Consider the following 20,859-nt stretch of genomic DNA (forward strand, 5'->3'; position numbering starts at 1 on the left):
CTTTCATCACTGTGATCCATGGTAGCTGAGCTCAATTCCTTCTGATTTACGTGCTGTTAGTGCAGTTCTGCTTAATGTTGATTGCTAGGAAAACTAGATTGCTAAGTCAAATTAATATTACTGCTCATGCCACCATTCAGCAACCATCTGTACAAGCCAGTCTCCCGGAAAATGGGGTCTTGAGTGGGGTTTGGAATTCGAGATGCATCTTCCTGGTCTGAGCCTAGATCTGGGACTGTAGGATTTAACTCGGGTGTATCAACTTCTGTCCTTCTATTTGGAAGTGGCGGAAGGACAGGGATTTGTGAGAGGTTGATGCCTGGAGCAGTCAGTGGTGTGCATGAAGATGTGACCTAGTCAACAATCTCTCACCGGAAGGACATGGTGTTAACGACATGTTGCTGAAATCTGATGGAGGTGACTAAAATAGTGACCTGACATGTACCCTCGATGGTGTGACCGGAAGATGGATGATTGAGATGCTAGAAGCATCAATGCAAATATTAATGCTCTTAAAGTTTGTTTGTGCGTCAAGTTACAAACTAATGGAACAATGCCATTGTTAATGCCATGTTTGAAAGAATGAAAGGTCCTCAATGTTTTCAGCTCGGTTTGAGTTTCAATGTATGCTATTATATTTTTATTTCATTACTAAAACTTTTATTAAGGAAGAATATTTGTTGGAAATATAAACCACAAAATGAGTCGTTAACAATTGATTAGACAAATAAAAATATATTGAATAATCGAGGTGAAAATCACTGCTTTAGAAATAAATTCGTCTCGATGTGTGTAATCACCGCTTTAGGCGGATTGTCCCTCGATGTTAACACGGTAACTCCAAATTCCGTACACGTAAAACCATAGTGGACTACCGGTGATACTGCTCTTCTGATAGCAACAAAAAGAATAACTCGAAAATATATTTAGATAAGAGGATATGAGAGTTTTGAGAGTGTTGAGAGTGATATAGAACTCTCTATTTATAGGCTAAGCTTCAGGGGTAAAATTATCCAACGGAAATCATATATAAAAATTTGATTAATTTCTGAATTAAAATCGTGTCTGAAACTGTTGCAATAAACGGATGGATTTAACCTCAATTCAGTTCAAGTTCGTGCTTTAACACTTAGCCATTTGTAACTCGAGGTAATTAACTCTGTAACTCTTGTAATTACTTTGTAACTGACACAATAAATACTCTGAACAGATATGTAAAATTTTCATGATTCATTCAACATTTCACAAACATTAATTCAAAAACTGACAATTTAAAGTTTTAATTTTCAGAAATCAAAACAACAACTGATTAGTTAGTTGTTACCCTCTGAAAATACAATCGCCTATAAATATCAGACAACAATTCTTTTATGCTTGAGAAAAATCCTTACGAATTTTCTTTAAAAAGATAGTATCTGAGCGGATGTGTCTTTGACACGTATTGGCACGAGTCGAAACAAGACAGACGGACGGCAGTAGTGACGCGTAAGATTTCCCTTTGTTCTCTATCACTCAACAAAGGATGGAAGAATGAACACTATAAATACTCAAGCCAAATGGTATTTCCCACTCAATGTGGGATAATGTTTTTCCACATTACCAACATTCCCCCACTTATACGAAATAATTCTTCTGAAACTCAAATTAAAACCTTCTCCGATGAGCAATAGTGGAATTAGTTGCTTAAGCACTAGTGAACGTATCTTGATCTAATACATAGTGATGACGAGCAATCATTCTCTTAGATAAATAAAACTAGTCTTGAACTTTCTAAGATAAGGGTAAACTCATAACATACAACTAACCCCTTTATCCACCGAAGTCCTCGATGTGCTAGATATATATACATAAGTGTATATTAAGCCATCTTACCTCAGGATTTTAGTAAGTACTCTAGAAAAATAGTCCAACGTTTTTCATAAAAGGTGGCTAACCCTTCTCACTTTCGTAGGTTATTTCATCAGGTGTATCTCAACATAAACCACCCTGAAAATTGACTATGAAATAATTAAAAGCCTTTTACAATGGCTCAACCTCTAAAAAGTTATAGCGATTTTCTTCAAGTTCACTACAAATGAACCACCCAAACTCTGGGATAAAAAATCATTAAGAATAAATATTCAACCTCTTTAGTCGGTGAATTTAATATGTCTTTCTCCCTAAGACCATCCAAACTTTGGATTTGAATTCATTAAGAGTTTTCCTTAAAAACTCAACCTATTATAGAGGTAAGTTTATCTTGACCTTCTCAATTAAGACTACCCACTCAACTCTAGGTTATGAACTTATTAAGAATAGATATTCAACCAAGGTCGCTAAATTCATCAAGTCTTTCTCACTAAGACCACCTAAAACCTGGCCTATGAATTTATTAAGAGCAAGCAAGCTCATCATATGCATGTACATCATTCATCATATGGATAGGTTAGTAAATGTACATTATGAGTCTTTCCATGGTTTCGTTTGACCTCATTAAACTTAGATAACTAAGTTGGGTATCCACCATGAATTCCTCAACCAATGGGCTTTAAATCCATCACCCTTGATGAATCTAGGACCAGTTTTTAACTTAACCCTTTGGTAAGTGGGTTTGTTAAGTTCTTTTCTGACTTCACATACTCTAAAGAAAATAATACATTCCTTATTAAGTGTCTAACATATCCATATCTTATGTGAATGTGTCTCATCTTACCATTGTAAGCTTGGTTCTTGGCCACACATATCACAGCTTGTGAATCACATAATAAAGATACTAGAGGAGTCAGTCTTCCCCATAACAAAATTTTAGCTAACAAATTTCTGAGCCAATCGGCTTCTTTCCTAGCTAAGTCAAGAGCTATAAACTCTGACTCCATAATGGAACAAGCGATACAGGTTTGCTTCGCAAACTTCCATGAGATCCCTGCTCCACCCAAAGTAAAAACATACCCACTTGTGGAGCTTACCTCATCATTATCAGAAACCCATTTGGTGTCACAATATCCTTATAAAACAACATGATAACCAACAAACTCAAGTTTCCAATCCATTGTGCCCTTAAGATACTTGAGTAAGTGTCGAAGAGCAATCCAATGTTCACCATTTGGATTATGAGTATATCTACTAAGTCTGCTCTTAGTGTAGGCAATATCAGGTCGAGTGTAGTTCATTAAGAACATCAGGCTTCTAATTATTTTAGCATATGCAGTTTGGGAAACACTACTTCCTTTATTTTTAAATAGATGTATGCTAGGGTCATAAGGAGTTCGAACAGGGATGACATCAAAACTGTCAAAAATTTTCAACACTTTCTCAATGTAATGTGTTTGATTTAGAGAAAATCATTTTTATGTTTTGGTAACTTTAACCCCTAAGATCACATTGACTTCTCCCAAATCGGTCATATCAAATTTAAAAGACAAGAAATTCTTTATTTTGTTAATGAACTCAATGTTAGTACTAAAAATCAACATGTCATCAACATATAAACTTATGATGACACAATCAATACCAAACATCATCGAATACACGCATGCATCCAAACCATTCACAACAAAACCAAAACTCATGATAGTTTTGTGAAATTTCTTGTATCGCTGTTTAGGAGCTTGCTCGAGGCCATAAAGTGATTTTTTCAGTCTATACACTTTGCCTTCCATACCAGGCGCCTCGAAGCCAAGAGGTTGCTCCATGTAGATCTCTTCATCTAGATCTCCGTTTAGAAATACAATCTTTACATCCATTTGATGTACTTGCAACTTGTGAATGGAGGCTAGTACAAATAATGCTCAGATTGTTAATATTTTTGTCACGGGAGAGTAGGTATCGAAGAAGTCTAAACCAAAATTTTGAGTAAACCCTTTGACGATTAGCCCTGCTTTATACCGCTGGATCAAACCATATAGTCTGAGTTTCTTACGGATGACCCATTTGTTGCTGATTGGTTTCAATCCTCTAGTAAAGTCAACCAGTTCCTATGTATGATTAGACATTATTTATTCTAGTTCTCCATTGATAGTGCTTTTCCAGAAACTAGCATCAATAAATCATATAGCTTCTTCATATGTCTTAGGATCGTCATCTAACAGAGACACTTGAGCTATAGGATCGAAAAGAGAGTCTAAATCATTTATCTCAGTAATAAAGAAAGTTATGAAATCTGGTCTAAAAGAGGATTCAATTCTTTGTCTTTTACTTTTTTTAGGCTCGAATTCAATCTCTTGAGAAGACTTAGCAAGTACACTAAAAGAAGTGGATGATTATTTTTCTATTTGTGTTTCCTCATTTAATATAGGTTTCTTTAGTGGAAAGATATATTCAAAGACAACAACATCCCTAGATTCACAAATAAAGAAGTCTTGTAAACATATGAACATGTATGCGGTACTATTTGTAGCATACCCTATAAACACCACAGCCACAGTTTTAGGACCGATTGTGGACTTCTTAAAGTCTCAAGCCCACTTTAGCCATACATCCCCACACTTTCAGGTATTGCAAATTTGGAACGTAGTCTTTCCACAACTCGTATATAGTTGAATCACTGTTTTAGGAAAGTACCAATTTATCTACCTCAAAACCTAACTTAATGCATGCCTTTTTTAAAAGTTTACCCCTTATTAAATTTCTACACAAGACAGGTATATATAAGACATTATTAAGGGCTAAAGTTTTACCAGAAGTCAGCTCGAGTAAAACCTTACCTTTTGCTCATCACTTTAAAGCTGCTAGAATTTCTCATGTACACACATTCACCTTTCTCCCCATCCTCAAACTCAGTGAAAAATTCCCTCCTTGCACAGAAATACCTAGAAGTGCCAGTGTTCACGGTCCATTCAATATTATTCTCCAATAGATTTACTTCCAAAACCACCGCGGTGATGACATCATCAACATTGTTCTTCATATTGTTCAACTATGGTTTGTTCATATTTTGGCAATTGAAACGGTGTTGACATTAATAGGCTTTCTAGATGACTATTCTGCACACATAACACTTGAAGGACTTTTGGCTTTGGTTATCCTGATTTTTTGAAGTTGGCATTCTTTTGAGGTTTCATCTTCTTGTTTTGATTTTCTCTTTTGAAGTTTGAGGTCTTTTTAAAATTAGACCATAAGGCAACAACAAACTTAACCAAGTTAGCTTTAAAATATAATTGACTAATAGAGTTAGTAACATTATCCTTTAACCAGATAATCTCTTCTATCTTCATATGGCCCACAAGCTCTTCAAGTGAAATGTCCCCTTTTTTATGTTTGAGAGAGTTACGATGATCGAACCATGACTTGGGTAGCTTATCGATCAGAATGTTGGCTTGCAGAGCTTCACACATCTGCATTCCCTCAGTAATGATGTCGGAGACCAATTTCTCATAATTTGGACTTGATATATGATCAGCTTGTCGTCAGTCATTTAGAATCTCAGCCACTAGCCAATGACGTATTTCTTAATGCCTGCATCATCAACACCATACTTCTTCTCCAACGTGTCCTAAATCATCTTGGCACTTCTTTCTTCCAGGAATATGTCAAACATCTTGTTAGACACGTGACTCAAGAGATGGCATTGCACTGTCTTGTTGCCTTTCTCATACTTTTTTGTTGTAGAGATGGCAGCAGCACAACAACGAAAGTAGAGACGACATCAGGTGTGGCCTCATCAATAGTACAAATTTTCTCTAAAAAGAAATGCCAGGAGAACAAGCACAAGCTGAGACGAGACGGACGACGGCAGCGATGGTTGTGTGCGAGATTTCCCTTTGTTCTTTATCACTCAACAAAGGATGGAAGAATGAACACTGTAAATACCCAAGCCAAATAGTATTTCTCACTCAATGGGATATTGTTTTTTTTTGCATACCAACAATATTAGTTGGTGGAGCTATGAGATTTTGATTTAGTGGTTTTTATTTCATGGATTTTAAGTTGAGGGTTTAATTTTATGTAAAGGTGAAGTTCTCTGGTGTGGTGATTCAATATTGAGACAAGGTTAGATTAATAGTGTCTGGATGAGGGTCTGTAGTCGATAGGCAATTGGATAGTAGTGGCTCCGATAGAGGAAAGAGATGATTTTGGGAAATAAGAATAGATATTTGTTTGAATTTTGTAGATTTAAGATCAAATTGTTATAATATGTCTAGGTTTAGGGTGTTTCTTATAATTAAGACCAAATTAACACAATTTATAGAAAGGTTGAGGGATACATTTTTATTAGGCTTAATTAGAAAATAAGTGTCTAAATTATACCCTTTTTCTCAAATAGTTGTCCATACCTTTTTCGATTTATCCAGGTGTAACGTTACAAACGTAACCATTTAGGTACCTTGACCGTAATCGTCATTAAATTCTATCGATAAATGACATATGTCATGTTATGAAAATTTAAAATTTTTTAAAATAAAAAATATTATTATATTAAAAAACTCCAAAATTTTTGAAAAACTTAAAAAAAACTCAAAACTTTTGAAAACCCTAATTTCAACTCATAGACTAAAGTCAACCGACACTCTTTGTCATCGATGAACCTCCACCCAACTTTACCTCCATCCGACGACTGATAACCCCAAGAAAAGCCACTGGAATAGGAGTCAATCGATGTGTGTGCCTCGATGAACCTCGACATTACAAATCACAACCTTACGTGATCCCGATAACCAATTGGCGACAAGGATGACGACGTTTGACTAGAAAGATGGCAAGGATGACGTCAACGATGACTGTGGTCAGCAAGGACAACATCGATGGTGGTGGTTGTGGTCGGTAACGACGATGTCAGCTGATTAATGTGAGGTATTTATGATTTTTAGGGATTTAATGCCTTTTTGTAATTTAAGAGAAATTAAGGTTATTTTTTAAAATATTATAATATTTATATTTTTAAATAAAATTCTCAAAATAATTAGAATGTAACACATCACTTAACGGAATTTTTAACGAACGTTATGGTTGAGGCACCTAAAGTGGTAACGTTTGTAACGTTAGACATCTAAAGTGATAATATTCGTAATGTTAGGCACCTAGATGAATCCAAAAACAATTTATGAAGCTATTGGAGAAAAGAGAATAGTTTAGGCACTTGTTTTCTAATTAAACCTTTTTTATACCAATTTATAATTTTCATGTCATATTTTATTGTAAGTTAATGATTTGTTTAGAAAAACCAAAATCGATTGTTAGATGATTGATTAGTTCGTGTTATTGTTTGTTGATTTCAAGTTTGGAAATAACACAAAGTATTCAAGCAACTCAAACATCCAATCCATTAAACTGTAAACAAGGCTTATAAACTTGCTCATATGACCTTAAATGCTAAATATTTCACCTCATTCAACCATTGCAATTATGTGCTTTTCACTATCAATGATCCAAAGAATTTAACATAAACAAGTCCAGCTCCAACATTCAAGGAACAAAAAATATAGACAAAATCAAGGGTGAACTATACAATTAACCATTTAATTAGTCTCTTTTAATTTGACCACCATTTTTGAATTCTTAAATCATACCACTCAATATTTAAATGCATTCAATCAAGTCACTAGCAGTTAACGGAAGTGATGACATAGCAATTAATAAAATTGATATATAATTTACATTTAGTCCTTATTACTTACACACAATCTATCAAATTGGTCATAACTTTAAATTAATTCGATATATTTTATCCTCCAATTTATGATGACACGTGTCACGATATCATTGGAGGGCTTTTATTAATTTAATTTATATTTAATTTAAAGATTTTTTTCTCCAATCAAATGGTGACATGTGGCACCATATGATGGAAAGAAAATAAATTGAAACAACATTATCCTTGGAGGGGGAGGGATTCAAACCTAAGACCCCTTGAAATTAAAAAGGGCCTTAACCATTATTCCAAGATTAATTTTTGGTATAAAGCTTACATCAACTAATATTTATCTTATAATATAATAAAGGTCAGAACAATGAAAATAGAAACAACACTAAAACGACTTGATTCGAATAAATTAATAATTTAAAATATATTGTTTATTTTCAACCTGACCCACCCAAAAAATATATTGTATATTAGACTAGCTCCAACTTGTTTCGAATAAATTAATATTTTAAAATAATTAAAAATATAAATAAAATTATAAGTCGAATATAGACAATATATTTTCTAGGTGAGTTGAATATTTTTTAATTATAAGTCAAATTAATTTTATACTTATAAAATAATTATAAGTCGAATATAAAAAATATACTTATAAAATAATTATAAGTCAATATAAGTATATTTTTTAATTATTTTAAAATATTAATTTATTCAAATCAAGTTGAAGCGAGTCAATATAAACAATATATTTTCTGAGTGGGTCAGGTAAACATTTTTGAGCCATGTTTTATAATATTTTGATATAACAAATTAAGGCAAAATGTTTTTGGGCTTGATTGAATTTGTTCAAAATTTTTAAAAATAATTCAAAGTCCATTAAACTAGAATTTGAGCACAAAACTGTTTTCTGGGTACGTAGTACCGATACTGTTCTTACAGTATCGATACAATATGAAAATACCTATACTGTTCATGTGTTAAAGAAGTATCGATACTCTCTAGGTAGTATCGATACTACCAGATGTTTTCCAAATTTCTCAAATTCCAGAATGCAAATAGGTATTAATACTCAAAGGGGTACTGATACTACTTTACACTGTGGTATCGATACCAAAGCATAGTATCGATACTTGTCAAGCCCAACGATCTTTAACGGCTAGTTTCTTTAAAATGTACAAAGATAGTACCGATACTAATTAAAAGAGTACATATACTCACTATCTTGGGTAGTTTTATTTTGCATAAAATTAATTCCCAATGGCTAGAAACGACCACAAACTCATTCCAACATATAAAAACAAGTCGATGACACTTGAAGAAGGTTACCAACACCTATCCACGAAACCAAACACAAAAGAAGAACTTTTTATTTTTTCCTTTCTCTTGTAAATATTAGTGTTTTTGTGAGCTTAATTTTGTAAACATCTACCTTGTTAGATTTTCTTGTTTACATCTTTTAAACCTTTTGAAAAAGGGGAGTGGTTTTATCTTAGCCATTGAAAAGATAAAGATTTGTAGAAGTTATCTATTCTTCATAGAAAAAGAATAAACAAATTAGTGAATTTGTTAGAAAATCCTAAGTGATGAGCTTAGGTAGTAGATGTACACTTGGTTAAGAAGTCGAACCATTATAAATCTTTGTGCATCAATTTTCTCATTCTTAAATCTCCTCAATCCCTAAATTTTTTTCTCAAATCCACTTCAACCTCTCTTAGCAAATCATTTGGTTGTTCAATTTGAGCTTCATCGAAATCCCAACAATTGGTATCAGAGCTTGACTCATTATAAGATATAACAACATTGAGACAAGTCTTTAAAAAGCTCTATCGATTCTCAACACAACCGATAAGATGGTTTCAACCTCCAGTTCCTATTACATTGAAGACTCTCAACTGATCTACAAGCAGGTTATTTTAATGGTGCAAATTATGCCTATTGGAAGAATATGATGATGCTCTTCACTCAAGCCAATGATCTAAGAGCTTGGAACTCATTCATGAAGGGATATTCTTTTCCAATCAATGATATGGATGATTGGAGTGATAGAGAAAAAAAGAAGTTCAAATGCCAAGGAGATGTGGGACAAGCTCAAAGTCATTCATGAAGGAAACAATGAAGTGAGGGAAACCAAAATTAGTCTTCTCAACCTAGCTATGATAATTTCAAGATAAAAACCGGATGAAGATATAAAAGCTATGACGGATAGATTTTACGTGATTGTCAACGGTCTCAAGGGATTTGGAGAAGTGATACCTTACGAGAAACTTGTAAGGAAGATGATCTGCTCTCTCCTAAAGTCTCGGCAATCGAAGAAGACAACGATTATCGAAGCTAAGAACTTAAAGTCATTAACTATTGATGGGCTTTTTTGTTCTCTTCTCACTCATGAGTTAATGGTAAAGAAAGAAGAATAAAATGAAGAAATAAAAACAAGAAGAATGAGGTAGATATTGCCTTCAAATCCACCAACGAGTAATCAAGACTCAAGTGAAGAGGTGGATGAAAAGAAGAAGAAGAGATGGATAAGCTCATCAAAAGATTCAAGAGATTCATGACTTCTAAGGAAGTAAAACATGAATCAAGGAAAAAGAAGGGTCTCCTGGTGTGCTTCGAATGTCAAAGAATGGGGCATGACAAGTATGATTGTCCCATCCTAAAGATAAAGGGATTAACTAAGAAAAAGGCATTTGTGGCGGCTTGGAGTGATGAAGATGACTCCAATGATGAAGATGAAGTAGCAAACCTATGCCTCATAGGCATCAAAGAAGATTCAATGGTAACTTTTAGCTCTAGTGAACCAAATTCCTATTCTTTTAATGAGTTACAAGTTGCCTATGATGAATTGTATTTGGAATTTGAGACTATGAATTCCAAATATAAGAAATTGATTTCAAAATACAAAATTGAAAAAAAAAATTCTCTTGAAAGAAAAATTAGATTCTGAAAAGTAAAATGAAATTTTGAAAATTTATTTTGAGCTTTCAAAAACCAAAATTGAAGATTTGAAAAAAGAATGCTTTGATTTAAAAATTAAGCTTGAATACTTAACAAAAGAAAAGGAAATCATTTTAAATAATTCATCTAATTTCATAATGACAATATGCTCACATTATCATTATCATAGTCACAATGAACATACTTGTCCTTTAAAGAAAGGAAAACGTTTTAAAATTAAACAAGTATGGATTCCTAAAGGGAGAAGGGCATGAAAACTAAAGTTAAAGGATCCAAAGCAATTTGGGTACCAAAATCTACATAAATGTCTCTTGTAGTTGTGTGAGAGAAATGGTGATGAAAGTGAATATATTCAAATACTCTAGCCACACTTGATATGGAATGGGTAACCTCTAAGCTTATTTTGATTATCTTGCATAATTGGTTGCTCATTTAGTTTAAGCATGCATAAGTTTTGATTTTAAATAATTTTATGTTTTCTATCTCATGTATGTTAAAAAGTGGTGTGTTGAACATTTTCTAAAGTTTTAATGATTTTTCATAAATGTTTGTTCATCATAATGAATTTTGGTCAAAATTGGTTTTAATGTTTTGTTTTTACAAATTTTAATTTTTGACCTTAATTTAAATGTTTATGCATGTGATTTATTGCATATTATATGTCTCTAACAATTGATATCAATTTTTCAAATGCATAACATTTTTGGATAACTTTATGCACATTCACTTAAATATAACAATTAATATTGCATAAAGTATATTAGACTTAGATATATTGAATTTCATGTGCTACTAACATGTTTGTTAATCTTTGTTGAAATTCAATATCTTTTAAGTGTCAAGTTTTTGTTTGGAATGCTTTTATTGAGGGGAGCTTTGATTTTTCAAATGATTTTATGCTAAAATTTACCACTTACTCTCTATTGTTATTTTTGAAGTTTAAAAATGAATTATTTTTTATATAACAAAAAGGGAGAGAATTATGAGTTTGAAAAAAATCAATTTCTCAATGAAAAAGAGGAGCTTTAATATTTTTTTCAAATATTGCTATTTTTTATTAAATGTTTTATTAAAGGGGAGTTTTGCCAAAATAAATTTTCAAATATTTTGTTATATCAAAAAGGAGGAGATTGTTGAACCATGTTTTATAATATTTTGATATAACAAATTAAGGAAAAATATTTTTGGACTTGATTGAATTTGTTCAAAGTTTTCAAAAATAATTCAAAGTCCATTAAACTAGAATTTGAACACAAAACTATTTTATGAGTTTGTAGTATCGATACTGTAAGAACAGTATCGATACCACATGAACAGTACCGATATTGTTCATGTGGTACCGATATCAAAGGTAAGAGAAGTATTGATACTCTCTAGGTAGTATCGATAATACTAGATGTTTTCCAAATTGCTCAAATTTTAGAATGTAAAATAGGTACCGATACTCAAAGGGGTATCGATACTACTTTACACAGTAGTATCGATACCATAAAGCATAGTATCGATACTGGTCAAGCCCAACGGCCTTTAACGACTAATTTATTGAAAAAGTACAAAGGTAATGCTCATTAAAAGAGTATCGATACTCCCTGTCCTGGGCAGTTTTAGTTTGCAAAAAATTAATCCCCAACGGCTAGAAACAACCACAAACTCATTCCAACATATAAAAACAAGTTGAAGACACTTGAAGAAGGTTACCAACACCTATCCAAGCAATCAAACACAAGAGAATAACTTTTTATTCTTATTTTCTTTTCTCTTGTAAATATTAGTGTTTTTGTGAGGTTAATTTTGTAAACACATAACTTGTGAGGTTTTATTGTTTACATATTTTAAACCTTTTGAAAAGGGGAGTGATTCTATCTTAGCTATTAAAAGGATATGGATTTGTAAATGTTATCTCTTTGTCCTAGAAAAAGAAAGAACAAATTAGTGAATTTGTCAGAAAATCATAAGTGAAGAGCTTAAGTAGTGGATGTAGACTTGGTTGAGAAGTCGAACCACTATAAATCTTTGTGCATCAATTTTCTCATTCTTAATCTCCTTAATCCCTAAATTTTTTCTCAAATCCATTTCAATCCCTCTTGACAAATCATTCGGTTGATCAATTTGAGCTTAATCGAAATCCCAACAATTATAAATAATATATTTTAAAATATTAATTTAATCGAATCAAGTCGTTTTAACATTGCTTTTATTTTCATTGTTTTGGCCTTCATTATATAATAAAATAAATATTAGTTGATGTAAACTTAATGCTAAACATCAGTCTTGAGTAGTGATTAAGGCCCTTGTTATTAATCTAAGGAGTCTCGGGTTCAAATCTCTCTCCCCTCTAAGGTTAATATTGTTCCAATTTAAATTTATTTTAGATGGTTTCACGAGGAAAAACATTTAAATTATGTACCAATTTAATAGATTATGTTTAATTATTAGTGCCTTGATTGAATTCATTTAAATTATTGGATGATCTGATTGACACGTATATATACCAATCTAATTATACTTCCTCTTGATTACCTTGAAGCTGGATGATCGGATAACATCATCGTCTCTGTTGAGGGCCGCTTCGAGAGCTGCCGTTGATTCCGGTTTCGTAAAGTAGGTAAAGAGAAGGTAAATGTCGTCCAAGTAAGTGTTGGTTTCTCGAACTTTATTTTTCTGAACATTACCTCCTCGTACTTCTGGGTAAGAGAAAGCCTTTCATCTTCAGACATGTCGGGTCTCAAAACCGCCATTGTCTCGTACAGTCGGAGCCCCGGAGGACACTGGGGTTCCTCTTTATCTTCCAATGCAGCTATGCCAGAGCCGGGTTGGAAAGGCGGGTCATCGTCGGAAACGATACCACCTGTAAAGAATGAACCTGAGAAGTCCAATGTCTGGGCATTGACGGTTAAGGTTACGGGGTTGTCTCTGCTGAGGGAAATCCGAGACTTGGGGTTCGGTGGGATAGGTTTGAGGCTGTGAGTGAAGGAGATGACGGGTAAGTGTGAGAATTGGGTGAGAAGGTGAGGGCAAAACGGGGAAATGGTTATAGAAGAAGTTGGAGAAGCCATTTGGGTGTTCTTTGGGGTTCAGTGATTACCGAGTCCAAGGAGAGTTGGATCATGAGGATGGGGACAGTGCGCGCCTAGCTGTTTTTGGTTGGGTGGGCTTCTGCATTTTCACTGTTATTATCAGGCTTTTGTTATCCATTCAATTGGGTTTCTTGTTGTCTCGTCAGCTTTATTTTCCAACTATCGCTGCTTGGTTTGTCGACAATCCTTAAATAAAATCAAAATCAACTCGTACAAAGGCCGCCGCACCCACCGTCATTAAAATCCCCATGTTTAAATACAATTTAGCTTTGAATACGTACAAACATGCTGAAAGGGCAGATAACGCATTCAGAAAATAGATGAGAAACATTGGTTGAAAAGACAAATTATTTGGTAACAAGCTGCTTCAGTTAGCATCATGTAGATTACAATGACCAACCAAGCATAATCTCTCGTTAATATCATATACAGAGAGTTATAGTCTTAAAAGGCTCTGGCAGTCTTGTTGGGATCATTGACGACCACCTCAGACAGATTCATCTCCATCTTCGTCTCTTTCCTTGCTGCTATTATTCTCTTTGTGGACTCGTAATATGTGGCGTACAACAACAGCTGCGCGATGCTAAACAATGTCCCTAGTCCATTCGGAACCTGATTGCAATATCAAAACCCAAACCAAATATGTATCCACTCTCATTTCCCCTTTGGAAAACTACTTATTTCATTGCCTTTTTAACACACCATAAAAGGTATGCACGTGGAAAGAGAGGTTACTGACTAACCTACCAAAACAAAACAAAACTCCGGTCCACTGTTTTTGTTGTTTTGCTTAATTTGATTATACAAATATAACATACAAAATCAATCAAGATACATCATATTTGCCAATAGTGCATGAAAACCTTCCATTGAATTTATGATTTATATCACCAACGTGGTTGGTTTCGTAGGCCAACTTTTCTATTCTGGGGTAAACTACATGTTTAGTACATTAACTATTAGTTTTGTTCCATTTTGATCATCCAACTATCTTTTTTTTTCAAAATCATATCTAGTGTTATGTTTGGTTTCATTTTGGTCACTTACTGTTAAAAAATTAACAAAACTGTTGAGGTGGTATTTTTTTTTTCAATGATGACGTGGTATTACCTTATGATGACATGTTAGCATCAGTGATATTTTTTTAACGGTGGATGAAAAAAATGAAACCAAAACTAAACCTTAGGATGATTCAAAAAAAATTGTTGGGTGACCAACACAGAATAAAAGTGATAGTTGGGCTACTAAACGTATAGTTTACCCTTTCTTATTTTACTATTCTTCGGTTAGTTGAAAATTTAAATGATGAAGTGAAAAGGTAAAAGAAATGTTGAACATGCAACTTACAGCAATGAAAGGATCAAAAGGGAGGAAAGCGTAAGTAGTCCAAGCAACGCCGTTGGCAAAGGAAGCCAGGGAGAGGAAAAACGGCATATACTCCACACTTTTCGTCGAGATCACCAGTTTCTGCACTAACATCTCAAGAGTTATATGATACATTCTCCTGTTTTAGATAAGGGTAGAATTTTTTTTATGATACTAACCATGACGGATAAAGGCGAAGCATACATCATGATGTTACCCAAAATTGCTATAATTCCGACGACCATGGACCGGCGTCCTGTGGTGTGAGCCACGGTGAGAACCAGTGCCGTAAGAATGGTCATGAAAACCAGCTCCACCAGCATGATCAACAGCACTCTGAGTCTCTTTTTCTTATCATTGCAAAAGATCAAGAAGATAGTTAGATACACGAGCTCAATGGCGGTCCCTGTTCCATTAATGGTAACGACGAGAGTGCTGTTGGGGTGAACCATAGGCAGCCCGTAAATGACCCAAACCATGCAGTTTATTAAGGTTGCCAGATACGGGGCTGGCGAGAATTGCTCCACTGACCTTTTCTTCCAAATTTGAGCAAAAGTTGGCCTGTAATCAACTAAACACAGGTTAATTAAGCTTAGATTTACAAAAGGGAAGAAAAAAGGTCAGGCGAGGCAAAGCTTACAGAGGAGACAAGAAGAGGAATAGTGAGATAACGTTCCCTGTGAAGAAGAAGAACAAAACCCACATTAGTTTACTTTTCAGGCAGGTTTTAAGGAAACAACGTTTTATGGTAAACTGACATACCTGTGACTCCAACTATATTACGGATAGTGTTGACTAGGCGAGAGACCATTGCTGCAAGCTGTGTAAAGCAGTGAATGAAACGAGTAGGGGGAGGGGGAGGAAGAAGGGAGTGATAAAGGGATCGTTTATATGGAGATTTTCAAGTTATACAACATATATACAAAGGGGGGATGAACGAGGTCAGTGTTGAATGCGGTGTGGGGCAAACGCATCTGAGCAAGGATTTGGCAAGTATCTAAATCTGGTTGGCCCGTACTCTCTGGCATGACATGTATATGCATGTAGTCGGTCGTAAAGTTTGAAATATAACGCTTGGAAAAAGGGGGCGAACACTGAAAATAATCCAAGGAAATGCTTTTTGATTCAGAGGTGGAGTTATTAGAGGGCGGTTTTGGCACTGCATTCAAGATTCCGGATGGTACTGAGGTTTTTTTCACAGATAAACTGCTTGCCAATTGTAATACATTCACAGCTAGTTTCAATGAAATATTTAAGTCTAGCTTATCCATAATCCATACTGGGATTTAGTGGACCTAAACATCCATTGGCTTTATTTTTTTATAATTGTAATCTTAATTTATGTCAGATATAAGTTTAGCTTATCCATAATCCACACAGGGTTCAATTTTTATGTCATACGACGGCATAACCGCGTAAGGAATGGAAGAAACACTCTCTGGCATGACCATTCGTTCATATATATAGTAAAATTATCACAAATATAATCCGATGGTGAATTGATATATATCTTGATTCTGACTTACATGTAATTGGTATGATTTACCAGAGCCATGTGGAGATTTCTGACTACTCTTTTTGTCGATATTTCACAATGTTTAAACTTTGAAGTTGTATTGTTTTGAATACGGGTGGCTCATAATTTTTTTTTTTTGCATATGGCTCATGAGTTTTATGGAGATCATTTATATAATATAAATATTTAAAATTTTTTAAATAACTTCAGTGATTTAGAAGTCTTCAAATTCGAATAATTTACTTTAAACTATTTAAAAAATATTAAATTATTTATCATTCGATCTAACAACAATAAATTTAATAATTATTAAATATATATCACCCATGTTAGAAAGGTACATGATGGTTAAACTTCTACAACGTTGCGTTAACATTCCTTTCACATACATGTTCTTTTCTTGTATTTTATAAGATTGCTATAATTATGTCAAAAAATAATATTTTAGTAGTCTGATTAAGATTTGAGTAAATTTTTTTAATATGAATGTTTTATTAAAGAATTTCACACATCTTTATTGCTATAATTATTTCTTGTATTAAAGAATTTTCTTTATTTTGTCAGTTAAGATTTGAGTATTTTTGTCTTTATTATTATTGTTATAAATACACACAATAATTGGTTCTAAATAAGCCATAAAAAGGGTTATGATCCCTAAGAAATAGATAATTTTGTATTTTCTCTTATCCCGTCAGAAAATTTATACTCAAGAGAATTTTATCTTATTGGAAGATTACAATAAAAAAAGATTCAACGATTTCAATCTATTAATTAATTAATTAATTCATGTACTTTTTCGCGTTTAGTATTTTTATTCTTGATGATTTGACATGATTAGATCCTGTTTATTTTTCATATTTATTATGATTTGGTTCTAACAAGTGACATATCATGTTGAATCAGTGATAATCAAAATTTTCTTTTATTCCTTGTCGATTTGATTTGTTCTTAATAAATTGGGTTCGAGATAATATGTATTTTTCAGTAATGAAACCCTTAATAATCAAGCGATTCGTAAATTGCATATGATAGACAATAATCGATATGGTTGAATTTTCTTATTCCATGACTCTATTTATTAATTATATTTATTGCATGGTTTCTCATATCTTGTTTTATTCACATATATTTTTTTATTTCTTTGTTCCATCATAAACTATGTTTTTCTTCTTGTGTATTACCCAGGATTGTCGTGATAATTTTATACAGTCGATAATGGTTAACAAAAAGAATTATTAGTTTTACCTTCATTTTGGTGTAATGATCGTATTCAAATTTTTCTACGATTCTTATGGTTTGAGTTTTATTCTGGTTTGACTTGTGTGTGTTTTTTTATTATAAAAAATCTGTATAAATCCCAAACAAGCTTCACATTTCACCTATGGCATGTTATGGCCTTTTAGTTTATTGGATTTGAATGATGTTGCATATTACTGCTTCATTTTTAGGTTTCAATTTCGATCATTTTTTAATTTATGATTTTGATTTATTAAACATGCATGATTAGATATTTCCATAATATTTATATTCAATTTGGTTTTTTTTATCATGTTATGGTTTAATTTGGTGAATCCATGATAAAGAAATTCTTAAGTAATAGGTTTTCGGTTTCTGATAGCGTTCTTTTAGACAATCTTATTATAGATTACTTTATAATCATAATGTGATTAGAAAATTCATTGTTATTTTTTTACTGTTACGAATTATAGAATATATATTTGGTATTGATATATTCAATTCAGTTTGATTAAAGATCTAATTCATTGATATATACTTTGATTTTGACTTTTGGTTGAATATTGATTATTTTAAATTCAGTTTTTCTTCGGTAGTTTATGAAGTTATAAATTGATTGCATGCTTAAGGAATTCTTCAGAAATAATCAAAGACTTGAGTTTTCGATTGACCACTATATAGGTAACCTTATTTTGAGTTATTTCGGATATCGTAGTGTAATCATAAATTTTAGTTTTGACATTTGATTGTTATAGAAATATTAAATTTAAATATTATTATTTGCTTTGAGACGGCTTAATTAAGTAATCAGTCGTTAAAGTGACCTCTTTTGTGTAGATTGGCTTTTTTAAAATATCAAGATGATTATGTGTTTTTTGTGATTCATGCATTTATTAATGTGACACCTGTGGTAATAACATATTACAATTACAAGGTATTTATTTTATGTGAGCATTACATTAGTCCAAAGATTAGTCTTTTGTTCGACATAGCTTATTGTTAATGTTTGATTACTACAACAAGAGTACCGTTTAATGTTAATATTACTGTCCAAAGACTTGATATTGATATAGTGTTTGGTATCTTGTAATGGGAATTAGTCATTATTTTAAATTTATTTGTTTACTCAAAATACGAGCTTCAGTTTATTGATATTTTGTTCTATATTCATGCTTAGGAAAGTGAATATCAAGGAATGAAAAAATGCACTTATATAAGGCTTTGAATATATGAACATAGAATTACATTAAGGAAAAACAATTTCCACCTCTAATGGGGATAACATCGATCCTTAATTGGTAAGAGATTTGAGAGGTGGAATTTGTTCAAATTGCATAAGTCTAGTGGTCATGAAACAATATTTTAGAAGTCTTTAGGGACACATAATTTGAAAAGATTACAAAGGCTAATGATTTTCTTGATAAAATTGAGAAATGTTTTCCTAAAAACAACAAGGTTTAAATGACATCACTTTTAACTTATTTGATGTCGATAAGGTATAAGTGTCAAGAAAATATGAGGGAATACATTATGGATATGTTTCATATTGCTTCAAGATTTAAGGCACTTAGATCGAGTTCTTCTAAAAGAATAACTTGTACTTGTAATTTCAGTATCTCTTTACGTAGAGTTTAATCAACTCAAAATGAGAAATGAACTCTAAATGAGCTAGAGTTCATTTTTTCATTATGTGCAAGAGGAAGAAAGGTTGAAGCATAATAATGAGTTTGAAAGTACTCACTTGAAAAATGTATATAAAGATAAAGACAAAAACAAAACCAGAATATAATTGTTAAGAGTCCAACTCAAAAAAAAAAAAAAGACATTTTAATAAAGGACGTTCTCTTTTGTAATAAGTTTGTTCATTGTGATCAACATATCTTGACAATAATAATAATATACATCTACACTTTTAGAAATATACTACTGCAAACAAATATGTTAGTACTAACTATAAAAGAATAAATAAAACAAAAATTAATTCACGTATTAATTGTATCATGATTGTTTTAGAAGAAAATGTATCTTGTTGAATGAAACAGGTCTTTTAAGATTAATATGGTTCTTCAAAATTTTATACACTCAAGTTTTTAAGGGGAAAACAAATAATATTGCTCTTCTCGAAAAATATATTTAATTATAAATCTATAGTCAGAAAAACAAAAAAGAATTATTGAAAGCTCGTGAAGAAAAATGAGATAGTAGAGGAAATTTAGAAGCGAGCGACTCTTGTTCTGAAAAAAATGAGACTTTTCTCTAAAGAGATATATAAATGTAATACATATTGAAGACACACGTCAGCACGAAAAACAAATTGGACCAGATCAGATTAGACGGGCAACAACTAAGTAAAAGTGTGCTGGGCCTCTACCCCATTATTGAACGAGGAGTGAAGTAAATGGTCTATACAAAACTCTCTCAGTAGTCATTTTTCGTCCAATTTGAGATTATTTGCATTATCAACATGTAGGCGTGTTCGTTCGGTTAAAAATGGTGACCAATCGAACTAAATTATTTTTAATCGAATTAATAATTTTTTTTTCTTAAAGCGTTAATTGAAAAGAACTTTTTTTTGAAAATGTTAACCGAACCGAATAAATTTCGGTTAAATCGGTTAATTTTCGGATTAACCGAATTTTTTTAAAATTTTCTAATTTACATAAAAATTGAATATTTTTAAATTAAAAAACTATTTATAATTAATTTAAATAATATATAATTATAAAATAAAAATTTTATATGTATTTTTATAATTAATTAATATTGATTTAGGTTTAAAAGTTATTAGATCTTAAATTATTAATTGAGTTTTAAATTGTTTGGGTTGAACCCATATTTTATATATAATATATTTAATATTTAAAATTTAATTTCAGTTAATTCGATTAATTAATAGATTTCGAATCGAATTAACTGTTAACCGAATTCTAAAAAATTTATTAATCGTTTCCCGACTGAACTAATTCGGTGGCTGATTGAATTAACCGAACTAATTTAGTTCAGTTGATTAATTCGGTTAAAACCGAAAAATGAACACCCCTATCAACAAGTGGTTATGCATTCTTATGCCATGTAGAGAATTATCATATTATTTTTCATCAATAATATAGTGGCATGTAGAGAATTTTCATATTATTTTTAATTAAAATTAA

The 20,859-nt window shown here is 32.2% G+C and overlaps 1 protein-coding gene and 1 pseudogene across 1 annotated transcript; both read right to left on the reverse strand.

Annotated features, from left to right (window-relative positions):
- Positions 1–13,008: 13,008 nt before the first annotated feature.
- Positions 13,009–13,581, reverse strand: LOC120120786 (annotated as a pseudogene).
- A 453-nt stretch (positions 13,582–14,034) lies between these two features.
- Positions 14,035–16,226, reverse strand: LOC120120890 (bidirectional sugar transporter SWEET7-like). The gene is made up of 6 exons (XM_039140401.1): positions 15,879–16,226; positions 15,718–15,775; positions 15,596–15,632; positions 15,135–15,516; positions 14,938–15,057; positions 14,035–14,202 (listed from the first exon to the last, which is right to left on the reverse strand). Exons 1-6 carry the CDS (start codon positions 16,224–16,226, stop codon positions 14,035–14,037), a joined length of 1,113 nt encoding a protein of 370 aa, XP_038996332.1.
- Between the last annotated feature and the right edge of the window lie 4,633 nt (positions 16,227–20,859).

The sequence above is a fragment of the Hibiscus syriacus genome, unplaced genomic scaffold (genome assembly GCF_006381635.1).
Source record: "Hibiscus syriacus cultivar Baekdansim isolate YM2019G1 unplaced genomic scaffold, ASM638163v2 tig00110348_pilon, whole genome shotgun sequence".
NCBI classification, from domain to species: Eukaryota; Viridiplantae; Streptophyta; class Magnoliopsida; order Malvales; family Malvaceae; genus Hibiscus; species Hibiscus syriacus.

What these genes read in the sequence shown, in the direction of transcription:
- LOC120120890 (XM_039140401.1), bottom strand. Translation starts at nt 16,226, where the DNA reads ATGGATAAGCTAGACTTAAATATTTCATTGAAACTAGCTGTGAATGTA. An exon ending in ACCTCGTTCATCCCCCCTTT is followed by an intron (nt 15,776 to 15,878) that starts GTATATATGTTG and finishes TGCTTTACACAG; the next exon opens with CTTGCAGCAATGGTCTCTCG. An exon ending in CTTTTGATCCTTTCATTGCT is followed by an intron (nt 14,203 to 14,937) that starts GTAAGTTGCATG and finishes TATTGCAATCAG; the next exon opens with GTTCCGAATGGACTAGGGAC.